This window comes from Salminus brasiliensis, chromosome 11 (assembly GCF_030463535.1).
Source record: "Salminus brasiliensis chromosome 11, fSalBra1.hap2, whole genome shotgun sequence".
NCBI classification, from domain to species: domain Eukaryota; kingdom Metazoa; phylum Chordata; class Actinopteri; order Characiformes; family Bryconidae; genus Salminus; species Salminus brasiliensis.
The window spans coordinates 18526754-18541772 of NC_132888.1; the positions used below are offsets into that span (position 1 = coordinate 18526754).

General features: G+C 39.6%; 1 protein-coding gene across 1 annotated transcript; it reads left to right on the forward strand.

Annotated features, from left to right (window-relative positions):
* The first annotated feature begins 2955 nt into the window (after positions 1-2955).
* spint2 (serine peptidase inhibitor, Kunitz type, 2) lies at positions 2956-12649 on the forward strand. The gene is made up of 9 exons (XM_072692057.1): positions 2956-3439; positions 4995-5165; positions 6656-6718; positions 7865-7915; positions 8174-8329; positions 8427-8468; positions 8687-8857; positions 9299-9346; positions 10959-12649. The coding sequence occupies exons 1-9, from the start codon at positions 3055-3057 to the stop codon at positions 11132-11134; spliced, it is 1263 nt and encodes a 420-aa protein (XP_072548158.1). The 5' UTR covers positions 2956-3054; the 3' UTR covers positions 11135-12649.
* Positions 12650-15019: the final 2370 nt, after the last annotated feature.

Below are 15019 nucleotides of genomic sequence, written 5' to 3' on the forward strand. Positions count from 1 at the left end.
GTCTGATTTTTAAAGAATTTATTTGCAAATAATGGTGGAAAATAAGTATTTGGTCAATAACAAAAGTTCATCTCAATACTTTGTTATATATCCTTTGTTGGCAACGACAGAGGTCAAACGTTTTCTGTAAGTCTTCACAAGGTTGGCACACACCGTTGCTGGTCTGTTGGCCCATTCCTCCATGCAGATCTCCTCTAGAGCAGTGATGTTTTGGGGCTGTCGGCGGGCAACACAGGCTTTCAATTCCCTCGAAAGGTTTTCTATGGGGTTGAGATCTGGAGACTGGCTAGGCCACTCCAGGACCTTGAAATGTTTCTTACATGGCCCCATTCATTCTTTCATGTACACGGACCAGTCGTCCTAGTCCCTTTGTAGATAAACAGCCCCAAAGCATGATGTTGCAACCCCCATGCTTCACAGCTGGTATGATGTTCTTTGGATGCAACTCAGCATTCACTCTCCTTCAAACACAAGGAGTTTTGTTTGTACAAAACAGTTCTACTTTGGTTTCATCTGACCATAAGACATTCTCCCAATACTCTTCCGGAACATTCAAATGCTCTCTAGCAAACTTCAGACGCGCCCGGATATGTACTGGCTTAAGCAGGGGAACACGTCTGGCACTGCAAGATCTGAGTCCCTGGCGGCGTAGTGTGTTACTGTAACCTTTGTAACGTTGGTCTCTTTCCGCAGGTCATTCACTAGGTCTCCCCGTGTGGTTCTGGGATTTTTGCTCACCGTTCTTAGTGATCATTTTGACCCCACGGGCTGAGATCTTACGTGGAGCAGTGGTCTTGTAGGTCTCCCATTTTCTGATTATTGCTCCCACAGTAGATTTCTTCACACCAAGCTGCTTGCCTATTGCAGATTCAGTCTTCCCAGCTTGGTGCAGGTCTACAATTTTGTTTCTGGTGTCCTTCGACAGCTCTTTGGTCTTCACCATAGTGGAGTTTGGAGTGTGAACGTTTCAGGTTGTGGGCAGGTGTCTTTTATACTGGTAACGAGTTCAAACAGGTGCCATTAATACAGGTAATGAGTGGAGGACAGAGAAGCCTCTTAAAGAAGTTACAGGTCTGTGACAGCCAGAAATCTTGCTTGTTTGTAGGTGACCAAATACTTATTTTCCATCATTATTTGCAAATAAATTCTTTAAAAATCAGACAATGTGATTTTCAGAATTTTTCTCATTTTGTCTCTCATTGTTGAGGTCTACCTATGATGTCAATTACAGGCCTCTCTCATTTTTTTAAGTGGAAGAACTTTCACAATTGGTGACTGACTAAATACTTTTTTTCCCCACTGTATGTTTTGTAGCATACTTCACAATGTCACAATAAAGGTTAACATTCAAGCAGGTTCTTAGCAGCAACATGGGGTTTTAATTATTCTTTTTTCCCCTTGGTCTTCTGGATCTCATCTTGATCTCCAAAGCTCCACTGAACTGCCATTTCTTAATAACACACCCCTCTGTAGAAACCGCAAGCTGAAACTGCTTGGCTCTTCTTATAGGCTTCCCCTGCCATGTGGTCATCGATTACTTTCGTTTTCAAGTCTTTATTAAAGTGAAAGAAAAAGCCATGTTTGATGAGTGTTCAAAGAGTCAGAACATTTATAAAGGTTGTAAATTTTATCCAGCTGAAAGCAACTAATCATAACTAATTGAGACATTTTTGACTTTGCAACGCTTGCAGTGTCCAAATGTTTGATGATGATCTGGATTTTTTAAATGTTATATAATGTCTAAAACAGTTTTCTGTTTGATTAGCTACAGAAGTTGTGTTTATTAATCTCAAAGAAAAAAAAAGACTAAATGTGGCATTTGGCGAAGGGTGGCCAAATCTTTGCATAAGACTGTACCTCAGTGAAACCTGATCTGTTTTGAGCAATTCTCAGTTCGTACATGTACAAGTAAAGTCATTTTTATGGAACTAGAAAAAAGAAGCTTACATGTAATGTTTTAATAGAATTTGAAGTTGTCAAAATATGAGATACTACAGCTACTTCATAGCAACAATCTACAACACCTTAACACCACAGCAACCACTTATCAACACCATAGCAATCACCTAGCAACCACTTTGCAACATTGTAGCAACCATTCAGCAACACCATAGTAACCACCTAGCAAAAAAAAAAAACAGCCCCCCCTCCTAGTGACCCCACAGCAACAGCCTAGGAACTGCCTGGAAGTGGCAACAGCTTAAAACAGCGCTACAGAAAAGTGCCATCTCCTGCTCCTGGGCTCCTCCTACAGTTGAAAAGTTTCAGTCACTTTGAGCCACCATTAAAGACACGCTTTTCTGGACAAGCTGGATGAGAAAGTGAACGAAGGATGCGAACTGACATGGTACAGTAATATTACCGGATTTTACGCAAATATGACTCAGTTCTCGCGAGCGTTGTCCTGCCCACTTCTCTAAAGTTACATACTGCAGTTAGCAGCGTGCCGAGCCCGAGGAGCAAGGGCAGCAACACTGTTCTCACCATTACAGATCAGCGGAGCATCAAGATGAAAATGCTACAGTGTTGCTTTAAGCTGCACAGCATTCTGTGTTTCCTTCAGGAAATAGTTTTAATATGTAATGTTTTTTTTTTTTTTCAAACATTCCAAAAAGAAATAAATAAAATAAAAACAGCTAAATATATTTTAAAAAGTCATTTCAGTGGTTTGAATTGCATTTTAATTTAAAAACTCCAGCTTTCCACTGTTCAGTGAAAGACTCCAGCCTACTGGCTTGGTTGTGAACTCTGTTTAGCAAGATGCTAAAGTTAGCTAGTGCTAGCTAGCTATCAAAAGTCTGACTCTCCTTGTCGAAAAGTTACAACATTAGCTAGCTGTGTTTTTGAGTCCTTTTGTTTAAAATAAGCACATTTAGACCAGTGTAAACGCGTGTGAGCCTCTGGTGTTTATGTCAGGTGGTGTTTGAGGAACAATGACGTAATCCTATCAGGAGGTAAAGTGGCCTGTGAGGGCGGAAGACTACACCTGTTAGCAACGACACCCGCAGCATTAGCAACACCGCTCTGCTCTGCTCCGGAGCTTAGGAGAACATCATGGCGCTTCTTTTCGCCTCCATCTACCTTCTGTGCGTAGCCGCAGCGCTCGGTCAACAGGAGGGCTGCGTGTGGGACACAAACGCCGAGGTGAACCGAGGGCTCGACCCGGCGTCTCTAAACGCAGGCGCGACCTACGCAGCTCACCTGCCGGAGGTGCGGGAGGACGAACGCTGCCGAGAGGAGTGCTGTAAGAGGGACGACTGCCAGCTGGCCCTGGTCGGCACCCCCGCGGACGGCCAGTCTCAGTGCTATTTGGTCAGCTGCCTAAAAGAGGGGAAGGATGTGTGTGTTTTGGTGCCGAGCACACAGTTCAGGTCGTACCGAAAGAGCAGCCAGAGTCAGGAACCGGAGACCGAAACTCGCTCCTCCAACTTCTCCTCAGGTAAACAACACAACAGCCGGCTCAACAGCCGGCTCAACAGCGCCCAGCCCCGGAGCAGGGCAGATACGGATGAAATGATATAGCTAGTAGATTTAAATGTTAAAAAAAAATTAATGAAGATGTTTAAACAGCATAAGACTCGTTGGACTAGTGAATTTCCGCTGTTGTTTAGATAGTGTGTCATTTCCTTGTGTCTCACACCCTCTTCACTTCTGGGTTTAATGGTTAACAGCATCGTGTCTTCACTGGCCTTCACAACTCTACTGAACTGGAGACCGGACCTTCAGCACTGCTGTGTCATTAGACATTGCCCAAACAATTATAAACACATTATTGTCTGGATTTTAAAGTTTATTAAATTTAACATAACACATTCATCAATTACAGCTGCTTACTTAATTACTCCTGTTTGTTTGTATTGCTAGAAAACATTAAATTCATCCTCATTCAGCTTAATGATGCTGTCTGGCAAACACCTCATATCCCCAAAATGTCAAATTAAAAAAAAAAAGGGGGGGGAAATTATCTTTCAAAGTAAATCAGTGAGAAATATTTTTAATATGAAAGGTAAAGCTACCAGATTCAAATTATATCAAAAAGTAAAAAATGGCAAAATGAACCATAAAGGTAAAGATTCAAATGTTGTTCAGAGTAACCCAGCATTCATCACATCACATCACCCACAAATACAAAGTGAAATTTACCTCATGTTTACTGATTCTTACAGAAGACCAGGGTTAAATGCCCTAATCTACCCTATTCAGACAGCCTCCCCTCCTGGGCTGCCACACCCATAGACATTTCATAGTTAATGTGTGAGCTGGTATACGAAGTTAATTAGAAATGGCTGAGCCAAAGATGCAGTACAGGTGTGTGTGTGTGTGTGTGTGTGTGTGTGTGTGTGTGTGTGTGTGTGTGTGAAACCGCAGGGATAATTGCGCAAAAATGCAGCAGAGCAGCTCTACTATTTTTTTTGTTCACCTTTGTCTTATTGTCTTTTGTCCTTCTCACTAAATTGCTTGACGAACTTTGCTTTTGAACGTTGGTGACACGAGTGTGGGTACAGGTCAAGCGCAACAAAAGAAAAGGTGACCAATTCATGAAATTAAGGAAGCCTGATTAGTCATATTCTAGTAAAACCTTGCTGACTGTCTGTAAACCTGAATATCTGGTTAAAAAAAAAAAAAGTGGTAACTGCATGCTTAAGAGATTGAGACGTAAACAAAGACATTCAGAGGGGTTGAGTGAGATGCCACTCTGATTCTACTCATTGTAGAGAAACGTAGATTTGAACCCACCAGTGAACCCGTGACGGATGGAGTTTCTTTAGAGACTATTTGCTTTATTTTTCATACACAATGGAGGTACTTATTTTTAGGCTACCTTAAACAGTGTCAGACAGTGGACTGGTACCCATTTTGTGTATGTTTGTAGGGGCATTAAGATTTGGTTCAATCCAAATCTTTCTGAATGATGCTGACTATGTGATGGGGATGACCTAATTGTGTGAGGGGAAATTGTGACAGAATTGATCAGTACACTCTTACTCTTCCAGATGACTGCCGCATGCAAAAGGCTGTAGGATTTTGCCGGGCTGCTTTCCCCCGATTCTACTACGACGTCACCAACCAAACGTGCAAACCATTCATCTATGGAGGCTGTCAGGGTAACAACAACAACTTTAAAACATTGGCAGAATGTGAAGCAGCTTGCAGTGGGGTCACAGGTACGTTTTTGTGTGTGTCTGTGTTCTCTGAGATTCATGTTGTAGTTTGCATGGTTTGTTTTTTTTTTTTGTCCTTTATAAAACTGCTAGTCCATGTGGAAGTGGTTTATAGCTTTGTACAATAACAACTTAATTTTTTTGCAAATAGAACCCTGCCTCTGAAACCTGTAATGTGGTTTACATTATGTGACACAGACTAGAATTGCTCCTGTAGTGATAGCGGAAATTGCGTGGGCCAATATTCTGTGCACTTTCCAACAGGACGATTTATCAGTCATTATAAAAAACATGCTCATTTTATGGGTACGGTTTATGGTTCACTGTTCATGACCAACCTTTTTGAAGGCAGACTCTGTCTTTCCATGTCACATAACCTTTAAAATAGTACATTTCTATGGTGCTCCTTAATGTTCACTCTGGTGTCCCAGAAGATTCGCTGACTTGGAGTTTTTCACTGTTTGGGCAACAGTTAAATGCCTGTGTCTAGTTCAGTGCTGTCAGTCATATAACTGGGCTTGATAACACATTGCAAACCCTATTTGAGGACAAGACAAAACCTGTTGATAAGAATTTACATATTAGACTGTCACTTTATCAAGAAGGGAATCACACATGGCCATTTAAGTTTGTGTGGTGGGGAAAACAAAGGCCTGGACTGGAGATAGACCTGAGAGCCCAAAACCAAGAAAAGGAAAGGACATGTATTTTACTTTTTTCCAACTTAACAGGGCACTGATTCTGAACCCACGCTGTGGGTGGCTGTGCGTCAGGGTCACTCTGTTGGGCCTTTCGAACTGCTGTATTTGAGTGTTGTTGCTTTGAAGTGCTCTGAGGTTGAGGTAGAGTTCATCTAGGTAACTTGATGTGATGTGGTTAGGCTCACTTAAATGCTGTTCAACCCTTTTTTTTAAGTTTATTAAGTTTTATGGATGGGACGGAAACCCCACGCATTAAAGTTTAGAAAGAACAGTGGAAACATAGGGCTTTTCCTGCTTTGTCAAATACTTCACTTGGTGTCTCACTCAACCTAACATCAAGTCACCCGTCACCATGAGACACACTGCGGTGCAGGTGGTTTCTGCTTACAGCTAGTTGCTGAATAACCGGTTGAGTGACCTCTGTTGCAAGTAGATTACTTCCTCAAACAGGCCACGTTCACAAAGACTTATTGTCACTAGAGTTTTGGGCCAATGATGATGATTCTCTGAAGTTCTCTGTTTCTGCTTTACATGATTTGTGTAAATTTGGGTGATGAATGCAGCTGAAAAGACTAAAATAAAGCTAGAGCAGGTTCTGTGGAATTTGTGTGTTTCTTCAGTCATGTAACCATTTTCTTTCATGTCTATATGATTTCATCATTCTACACTTCTATAATAATACTTAAGTACCTTTTATGCGGTCCAGAATAAATGAATAGTTGAGTTCTTGTGAAAGCGATTCATTGTTAATGTTGAGGGAATTCATTTTTCTTTGTTTGTTCGGTGTTTTAGGTGATGTCATTGTCACTCAAACCCTCCCAAAGCGCAGAATGGCAGGACCTGAGAAGACTAAAGGTAATACACACGTACCATTAGAATGATCATTATTATTCTTATTATATTTTTCTTTTCTATTTAAAAAGAAGCTGTTGAACAAATGTGTATATGTCAAGAGAAATTAACCAACATTTGTGTTGGACAATTGTGGCATCAATGATCTAAACATGGTCTTTCATTCAGAATGCTGACATTTTCAGCTGCTCAGTCTTTCAAGGAAGGTCACGCACTACATTGTGTTCCTCTCCGAGGGCTTTTTCTTGTCATCATCCTATTTTCTGTCCTTGAGACATATGTAAGCACTCACTTAGTGTGTTTATTGGTTTGAAAAAAAAAACTCTCATCTGGTTCACGATCAGGGGGTGGAAAGTAAGGTGTAAACCTTTTATTTGCCTGATCAAATGTAACTGTTAAGGTTCTTTTTAATCTAAACCCGGACGCTAGTGTTAAACTTTTTTTAGCTTCAGAGATATTTGTAAAATGCAGTGTGACTGTAGAGTGATATCGTCACATCCATCTTGTAGAAATACATTGCAGCCCTGCACCTTGGTAAAAAGAAATGAACTAATGAAATAATGACCTCTTCCTCTGAGGTTTGGACCATGAGTGGGGTGATGCTACTAATGGGCATTGCTGTTTTTTACACAGGGATATATTGCCAGTCTTTTTTCGCTTTTTAAATTGAAATGATGAATTAAATTAATAATTTTTTATTGAAAACTATGTGAAGATTCCTCCTTTTTTTTAAGGAAATAAAGAGCAAACATGTCATAACTTTGAAAGTTTTTTTGAATACTGTGTAAAGGTCTAAATAACAGGAAATGTATGTATAAAACTGTACTTTACTATATATTACTATATACATAAAATGTATAACTACTTACTATGTTATGTAAGTATAATAACAGTGACATACAGCTACTTTCCATTGCTTTTTTTTTTTAACTTTCCAGTACTTTTTCACCAATTATACGTTTTCGTACATATCTCGGGTTGTTGTTATAAAAGGAATCCACTTCGGATTTGATGTGCTGTGAAATGTTATTTGAAATGTTATTTAAGCCAAACCATTTGAACAGAAATCATTTACAGAGACTTGTTTACTAATAATGTTTTTAGCTATATTATTTTATTATTGTCTTAATTTCATTCCTACTTCCACAGATACTGCTCCCAAGGCTCCCCTGCCTAAAATGACATCAGATGAGTTTGCAGGTGTGTGTTTTGGTTATAATTGTTGTTTTGATTTCTTTTGAAGGAGAATATACATTTGTGACCAACACTGAGGAAGGCACCTATTAGATAAATTGTCTGCTTTAGTTGTTGTTTTTAAATAAAATAGATTAGACCTTCTATCAACATTGTTATTATTGTCCGAATGGATTTTTTTTTTGTAACTGGTTACCCTTGACCTTCAGACTTTGGTGGTATCTATGGAGGTAATGTCATATATCTATTTTTTTTGTTTTCCAGCAAAGTGTCAGGCTGAACCACAGGTTGGGCCCTGCAGGGCATCCATGCCACGTTTCTACTACAGAGATGGTACCTGCCAGCAGTTTACTTATGGTGGATGCCACGGCAACCAAAACAACTACGTCTCAGAGGAGGAGTGCATGAAAAACTGCACTGGTAGGCCTGCATTTTGCCTTTCTTTTACTGCCTGATAATCTGGTTTTATTTTCAGTTTGAAGTCATTTGATTTCAACTTGACTTCTTTTCTTTGCAGTGACAGTTATAGACATTGACGAGGACATCAAGCGTTACCAAGGTAGTGTGCTGTGAGCAGCATCAAGTACACTGCCAAACTGTGAGCTCTTTAGTGCTGTCTTTACTATTTCAGTGGGCGTTGGCCGGCTGTATGCCAAGTTTTATGCATTTTGTTCATATATATAATTTAATCATATATTATATTATTACATAATCTGTCTAACAGTGTTAAGTGTACTGTTCACTGGGTCAGTAAGCTGTGTGTTGTGTTCTGTACAGAGGGGTGCACTGTCCCGTATGACACTGGACTGTGCCGTGCAGCTTTTCCAGCGTTCTACTTTGAGGCCAGCACTCAGTCCTGCAAGCGCTTCATATACGGAGGCTGTGGTGGTAACAAGAACCGATACGCAACTGTGGAGGAGTGCATGTCTCAGTGTGCTGGGAAAGATGGTAAGACGAGATGGAGTTCTATGGAGTTTCCATGGCTAATGTGAAGAGATTCATTAATTACCTGAATTGCAGGATCACATTAGCACTGAATTACATTCCCTCAGAGGTTTTAGCAGCAAAGTCAAAGCTGCAGTTCCCCATTGTGACCCCCTTACTGACTATGTAGTAACATATAAATGTTTGTAGTTTTAAGGAGGACCATTGATGAGCCAAGCTGACCTAAATAAATGCCCAGTGTTTATTTAGACAGTTTTATAATGCAGTTACAGTGGCAAGAAAAAGTATGTGAACTTTATGGTTTTATGAAACATTAATGCAGAAACCCATGCAATTCCAAAGGCTTCACATACTTTTTCTTGCCACTGTATGTAGTTCATGAATAGATCACCAGAATGCCTAAATGTTTACAATTAGTCAGAAAAACATTTGTTGTTCCTGTAGGGAGATATGATGAGCATGGACACAATGCACGTGCTCGCTGGACTCCAGGTAAGGCAGAATTTGGTTTCTCAAAAATTAGAAAATAGAAATGAGACCAATTTTACAGTCATGTTTACATATTAAAATATTTCATGATTTAGTTAGACCATGTATAAGCATTGTACATTAATCCCAATTTAAAATGGTCTAAAATCCTATTTGAATGGGGTTAGATTTACATGGGGAGGTGGGGTAATGATATTACCAGAGTTTCTCAGTGATTTTAGTTCTGTCTGATTTCACTGTGTCAGTCATTTTGTTGCACCCCCACATCAGTAAGATTTCAACACCTTTTGCCTTCTGTAAACGCAATGTAAAAATAACCTCCGGGTTAACCTCATCCTGTAGAAAGGGAGGTTTTTCAAGATATGTTTTTTTATTTTATTTTTTCTTTCTCAAATACTGAGCTGCTTGGCACAGATACCTTGGGTTGCAGTGCTTCTGGCGTTAAGAAGGTCTGGCTTCTTGCGTTAAGTCATTGTTTAGTGTAGCTAATAGACTGGTTTCCTGTTTACAAACATTAATGGGTGTGTGTGCTGTCAGGGAGCAACAGCGCTCTGAAAGCATAGTCAGCCAGAAGGTAGTAATGTTGGTCAACTGCTGCAACAGAGATTTTGCACTGTTTAGGAAGCCTTGCTGACTCAGTAATAAAATACAGTTTTGGATCGATTTGTTTGTTTGTTGAAGAGTGCTGCTATCTTTTAGTTTCGCATGCATCTCTATGATTACGTTGCTCAGAAACCTGTCTATAGCCTACATGCGTGTTCTGAACTCATAGCTGCTAATTTTCAAACCATAATTTCTTTATTACTTCTTGGGTTATTAGATTGGTGGTTACAAGAAGCTGGAGGTGCAGGCAGTGCGAAAGTGAAGTCGTTTAAGAAGTCGTCTCGGTCGTTTAAGCCGAGATTTCTTATCCTGTGTGAAGTTTTACAGACATCTTGCAGTAAAATTCCATTGCTCCATATTCCCGTGTATCCACACTAATCCTGCCAGAATAGAGCTTAAGTTTACCAGTATTCGCCCTGTAATTGATGTGCAACAGTTTTAGGTTAACAGGTTAGGTTAATCCTAACCTTTTAGGTTAATGTGACTGCCAATCCTTGGTGGTCACATTACAGAAGATTTAGAAATAATACAGTGGTCAAGCGGACAGTCACTATAATCTGTGGATCAATCGTTTCGAATCCTTGCTACTAGCCTTTGGCAGACAGAATAAAGCACAAATTTCCCCACATTACTCCAGTTGCGATGCTGGCCAGTGCATTGCATGTAATAAGGGGAGAATATGTATGGGTTGGGTAATTGGTGATTTGAATAGAAATAAAACTGAAAAAACTTTATAAAATAAAAGTGCTAGAAAGGGGTCTTTGATGCCATTGGTTATCGTTATTATTTGGCTGCAGTGTTTTTACTGATAAAACAGCAGCTCATCATTATCGGCCTGTTTCGTTCATGCTGTAGTAGTTTGCTGTGTTTTCTTTCTGTAGGATAGTAAAGCGCTTGTCTAAGCATGGTTCTTTTACTTACTTGGCGCATTTTATAGCTTAATAAATGTTGTTCATACCATTACGAGATATTAATTCATTTCTCTCTCTCCTCGATTCTCTCTAATTTCCAGCCTTTTTCCTGGTGGCAACTCTGGCCGTCATATCGGTGGTCCTGCTGGTTGGCCTGCTTCTGATCTCCTCTCGCCGAACCAGGCAGCAGCTGACCTTTACGCTGGATGATAAGCAGGAGCTACTGCCTGAGGAGTACCCTCCTGCAGAGGAACCACCCAAACCAGTCTTGCATTAAATCTCTCCTCATAACTTCTCTCTCTCTGCTCTCAACACTGTATCTCTACACTCCAACATTAGTCCCACAACCTTCTGCACATGTTGTGTTTGGGGAAATACTTGTGGAAATGTTGCTACAATATTAATTCCTGCAAAACATAAACTGAAGATTAATGGGTTGAACATCCCTGATTGGTATCCTTTACTAAGATACGATGAAAATTGTTCTCAATATGTTAAACCATCTTTGATGATGTCTAGGCTATTACGCCAACCTGGAAATATTCCATTTTTGCAACGTTGAAGACTAGAGAAAACTAAGCATGCCAGTTGAGAGAGAGTTAGAGGACTGAAATGTCATGGTCCTTAAACTTATTTTGTTATTATTTTATACATTTTTAAGCATTAAAATTAGTATATTCTGTATGTATATCATTTATACCAAATTCACAAATGATGGCCCTTCATTTGTTCCCTGGATACATACAGTGCACAGAAATCTAATATACATAAACGGTATGTAATTGGCTACAGAGCTACATTTTATTTAATTGTTTTTTAAACATGGTTGTAAATTCATACACTCCTGTTTTAGATGAGGACAGCATATCTGAAAAGTACAAAACGGAACACGATGACTCAACAGAACCTAATGATGAAAGAGTAGTAGAGTAATGTACAGTATACTTGGGTCTATAATTAGGTTTTTGTTTAATATGTGACTGGAATACTGATGGTGGCTATTTCAGTAATAGAGCTCCAAGTGGGAAAAATTTAAGAGACTACCCTATATTATGATAAAAAAAAAAACTGCTCAAATAATGCAAAGAAATTACTATAATAATTATAACGCAAAGAAGTTATTATTTTTGACCTTGACTGCCAATCACCGCTTTCTTGTCTTGGCAGACTCTCCACTAGTCTTTAACATTTGTGTTTGGTGACTTTATGGCATTCATAGTCTGCAAATTCAGGTAACTCTGCGTTGTTTGATGAAATGCCTGGAACAAAATGGCTGGCATACACATATATATGCAAATTTAAGAGCACTAAATGAAGTGGTCTCTTCATTTTTTCCAGAGCTGTATTTGTACATAAACAAAACCACATTGTTCATTTTCTTATTTTGGATTTCGGTTCACATCACCACACAAACATGTTGAACAAACTGAATACAAATGCCATCACTGAGCACTAAATACTGCCGCAATTCTAAACTAAACCTTGTTTGTGCCTCCCATGTTAATCCTGTTTAACTCCCATGTTAAACCTCATTTCTCACTTTCTGCATCAGGTCGTGGATCAGTTCGGGGTGCTTCTTAGGTTTGTCATATGCAGCTTTAAGAATCATTTATATGAAGGGACTCTCCACCACTTATTTATTGATTATGGTATATGATTCTGTATTGCATACTGGTTTACACACAGTTCTTTTTAGTTATTTCTGCTTTTTTTTAACATTTAATTTTTTTTTTTGTCTACATTTTCTGGTTTTCTGGCTTTTTTAAATACAATAATAAAGAAATGGATATTAGATTTGATCTTGATGTATTGTTCATGTTCACCTCATGCAGCATGTTTCTTGATCGAGACTGACTCCGAATGATCGTTGTTTTTGTTGAAGTGCAGCCTCCTTGCCTCATTTGGGAGCGTGTTGGATAACTGGGGCAACCGGTTTCTCAGGAGCTTATGTTTGTGCTGGTGGACAAAATGCAAAGCACAGTAAATTGTAATACAGGTAATGCTGTGACTTGACATCCTTAATCAGCTTAAAAAATAACATTGTGTGCAGGTCCACGTATCTGTGTGTTATTCTGACTAGTGAAAATGAACCTAATTGAAGATATTGCTCATTGAGTTTTGACTAGTTCTATTATGTATTTAACATGCCTGCTGTTTCAGATCTCTGACATCACTTAGGTCTCTACAATTCTGGTGCTGACTAGTTATTTGTTTATTGATCTCTAAACTAGAAACTAGGATTTGTACTACTCAAAATGACAGTGGAGATGGGCAAAAGTATTGGGACAATTGTGTATTCTGAAATCAAGGGTATTAATAACAGGCTTTCTACTAGATTCTGGAACATTGCTGTGAGGATTTGATTGCAGGATTCTGGATGCTTACCGCCCCCACCTCATCCCCAACTACCCAACATCCCACATCTCTAGTTTTTACTAGCAAAAAGGTCATTCTAGATAAGATGTGAGATTCCATGTAAATCGATGGTCAGAATTACCATTAAGGTGTCGTTATCAAAATGGCTTCATATTATTATTATTATTATTATTATTATTATTATTACTAGCAAAAAATGAGGTCTGACATTCAAATGTTTATTAATATAAAAAAGATCTTGAATTTAGTTTTTGTTAGTAAAAAAGAAGTACTGCTTGCATAGCGGGTGGCATTTTACACTAAATGTTTTAGTGGCTCATTCTTCCCCTTATTTATTTATTTACTTACTCACTCACTCACCACCCTTATTTCTTTCTGTCTTTAAGAATTAAGAGGTTGGCAAGTATGTTCTGAATCTTCTGAATGTGGCTTGACCTGTTAGCTTTCGTAACTTATGCTCCCACAAGGGGGCGCTGTTGGATAAAGGCTTATTCTGGATCTTCCTGCACTGCAGTGAAACTGCAGGAATAGTAAAGAGCCTTGCCTGTGGTTTTAATGGATAGCAGGCAACGTCACCTATACTACATGGACAAAAGTATTGGGACACCTGCTCAATTATTGCTTCTGAAATCAAGGGTATTATATCCTGCTTTTGTTGGAGTAACTGTCTCTACTGTCCAGGCAAGGCTTTCTACTAGATTTTGGAGCGTTGATGTAAGCATTTCATTGCATTCAGCAACAAGAGCATCAGTGAGGTTAGGATGTTGGATGATCACTCCACCTCATCCCCGACCTCCCAACTCGCCCCAAAAGTATTGGATGGAGCACCATCCATCATTCCAGAGAATACAGCTCCACTGCTCCACAACTCAATGCTGGGGGGTCCTTATACCCTTCTGGCCCACATCTGGCATTAGTCATGGTGCCCATAGGTTTGTGTTTATCTGCCCCAGAAAATCCTATTCTTTTGGCAGGATTTCTCTACAGGGACTAAACAAGCGGTGTGTACGTGCATTTGCACATCTGTGTCAGTAATGGGCACAACTTAAAGTATGCATTCATTAGAAAGGGTGTCCAACAAACATTTGGGCATATAGTGTGTATGCCAGCAGTTCCCTTTGCTAATTGCAGCTGAACTCTTTCTTCCAGCAGACGCAGTCTCAAGTGGAGACAAAGGCCAAGAGTGCAGTGCATAAAACATGCTCCTAACTGACTCATAGAATCAATCTCTTTAACACCTAGTAAAACAGACATGTTCAGGGACCAGCTAACTGCTGTGTTCACTGTATTCCACAGGAAAGTTGCCATATAATAGGATTGTCTTATTTCATCCTGGAATGTCTCTTTAAAGTAAATGTGTGTGTGTATGAGTGAGCGAGTGAGCTTGACACAGTGAACTGTGCAGCGTGCTGGGTTTCTGTCTTTGTCTCTGCAAGCTGAGACTGCTGAAATTAGGTCATAAAGACCAAACGATTAGCTCATTTCCCAGCCATGTCCAACCAGCCCCTCCGCTCACACAAAGCCGAGAAACGAAGGAAACCCTGAAACAAAGAGCGAGTGAGAACATTTGCACTGGGCATTGTGCTTAGGAGTAGCCTGCACTCTTAAACATGAAGGTGCCATAAAAGGTTCTTTGGAGTGATCCTATAGAAGAACCACCTTTTTGTTGAGGAACCTTTCAGTGGATGTTAGTGAAGCACATACTGTAAAAAGTCTGAAGTTCTACAGGCTTTCCTGGCATTCAGTGACATCCAAACCAAGAACCACTGAGAAACATTTATCCTGC

Excerpts from the sequence above, each read along its gene's own strand:
- spint2 (XM_072692057.1), top strand. The coding sequence starts at position 3,055 with ATGGCGCTTCTTTTCGCCTCCATCTACCTTCTGTGCGTAGCCGCAGCG. Across the intron at positions 8,330-8,426 it reads GTGCATGAAAAACTGCACTG|TGACAGTTATAGACATTGAC; the intron begins GTAGGCCTGCAT and ends TTTTCTTTGCAG. Across the intron at positions 8,858-9,298 it reads TCAGTGTGCTGGGAAAGATG|GGAGATATGATGAGCATGGA; the intron begins GTAAGACGAGAT and ends TTGTTCCTGTAG.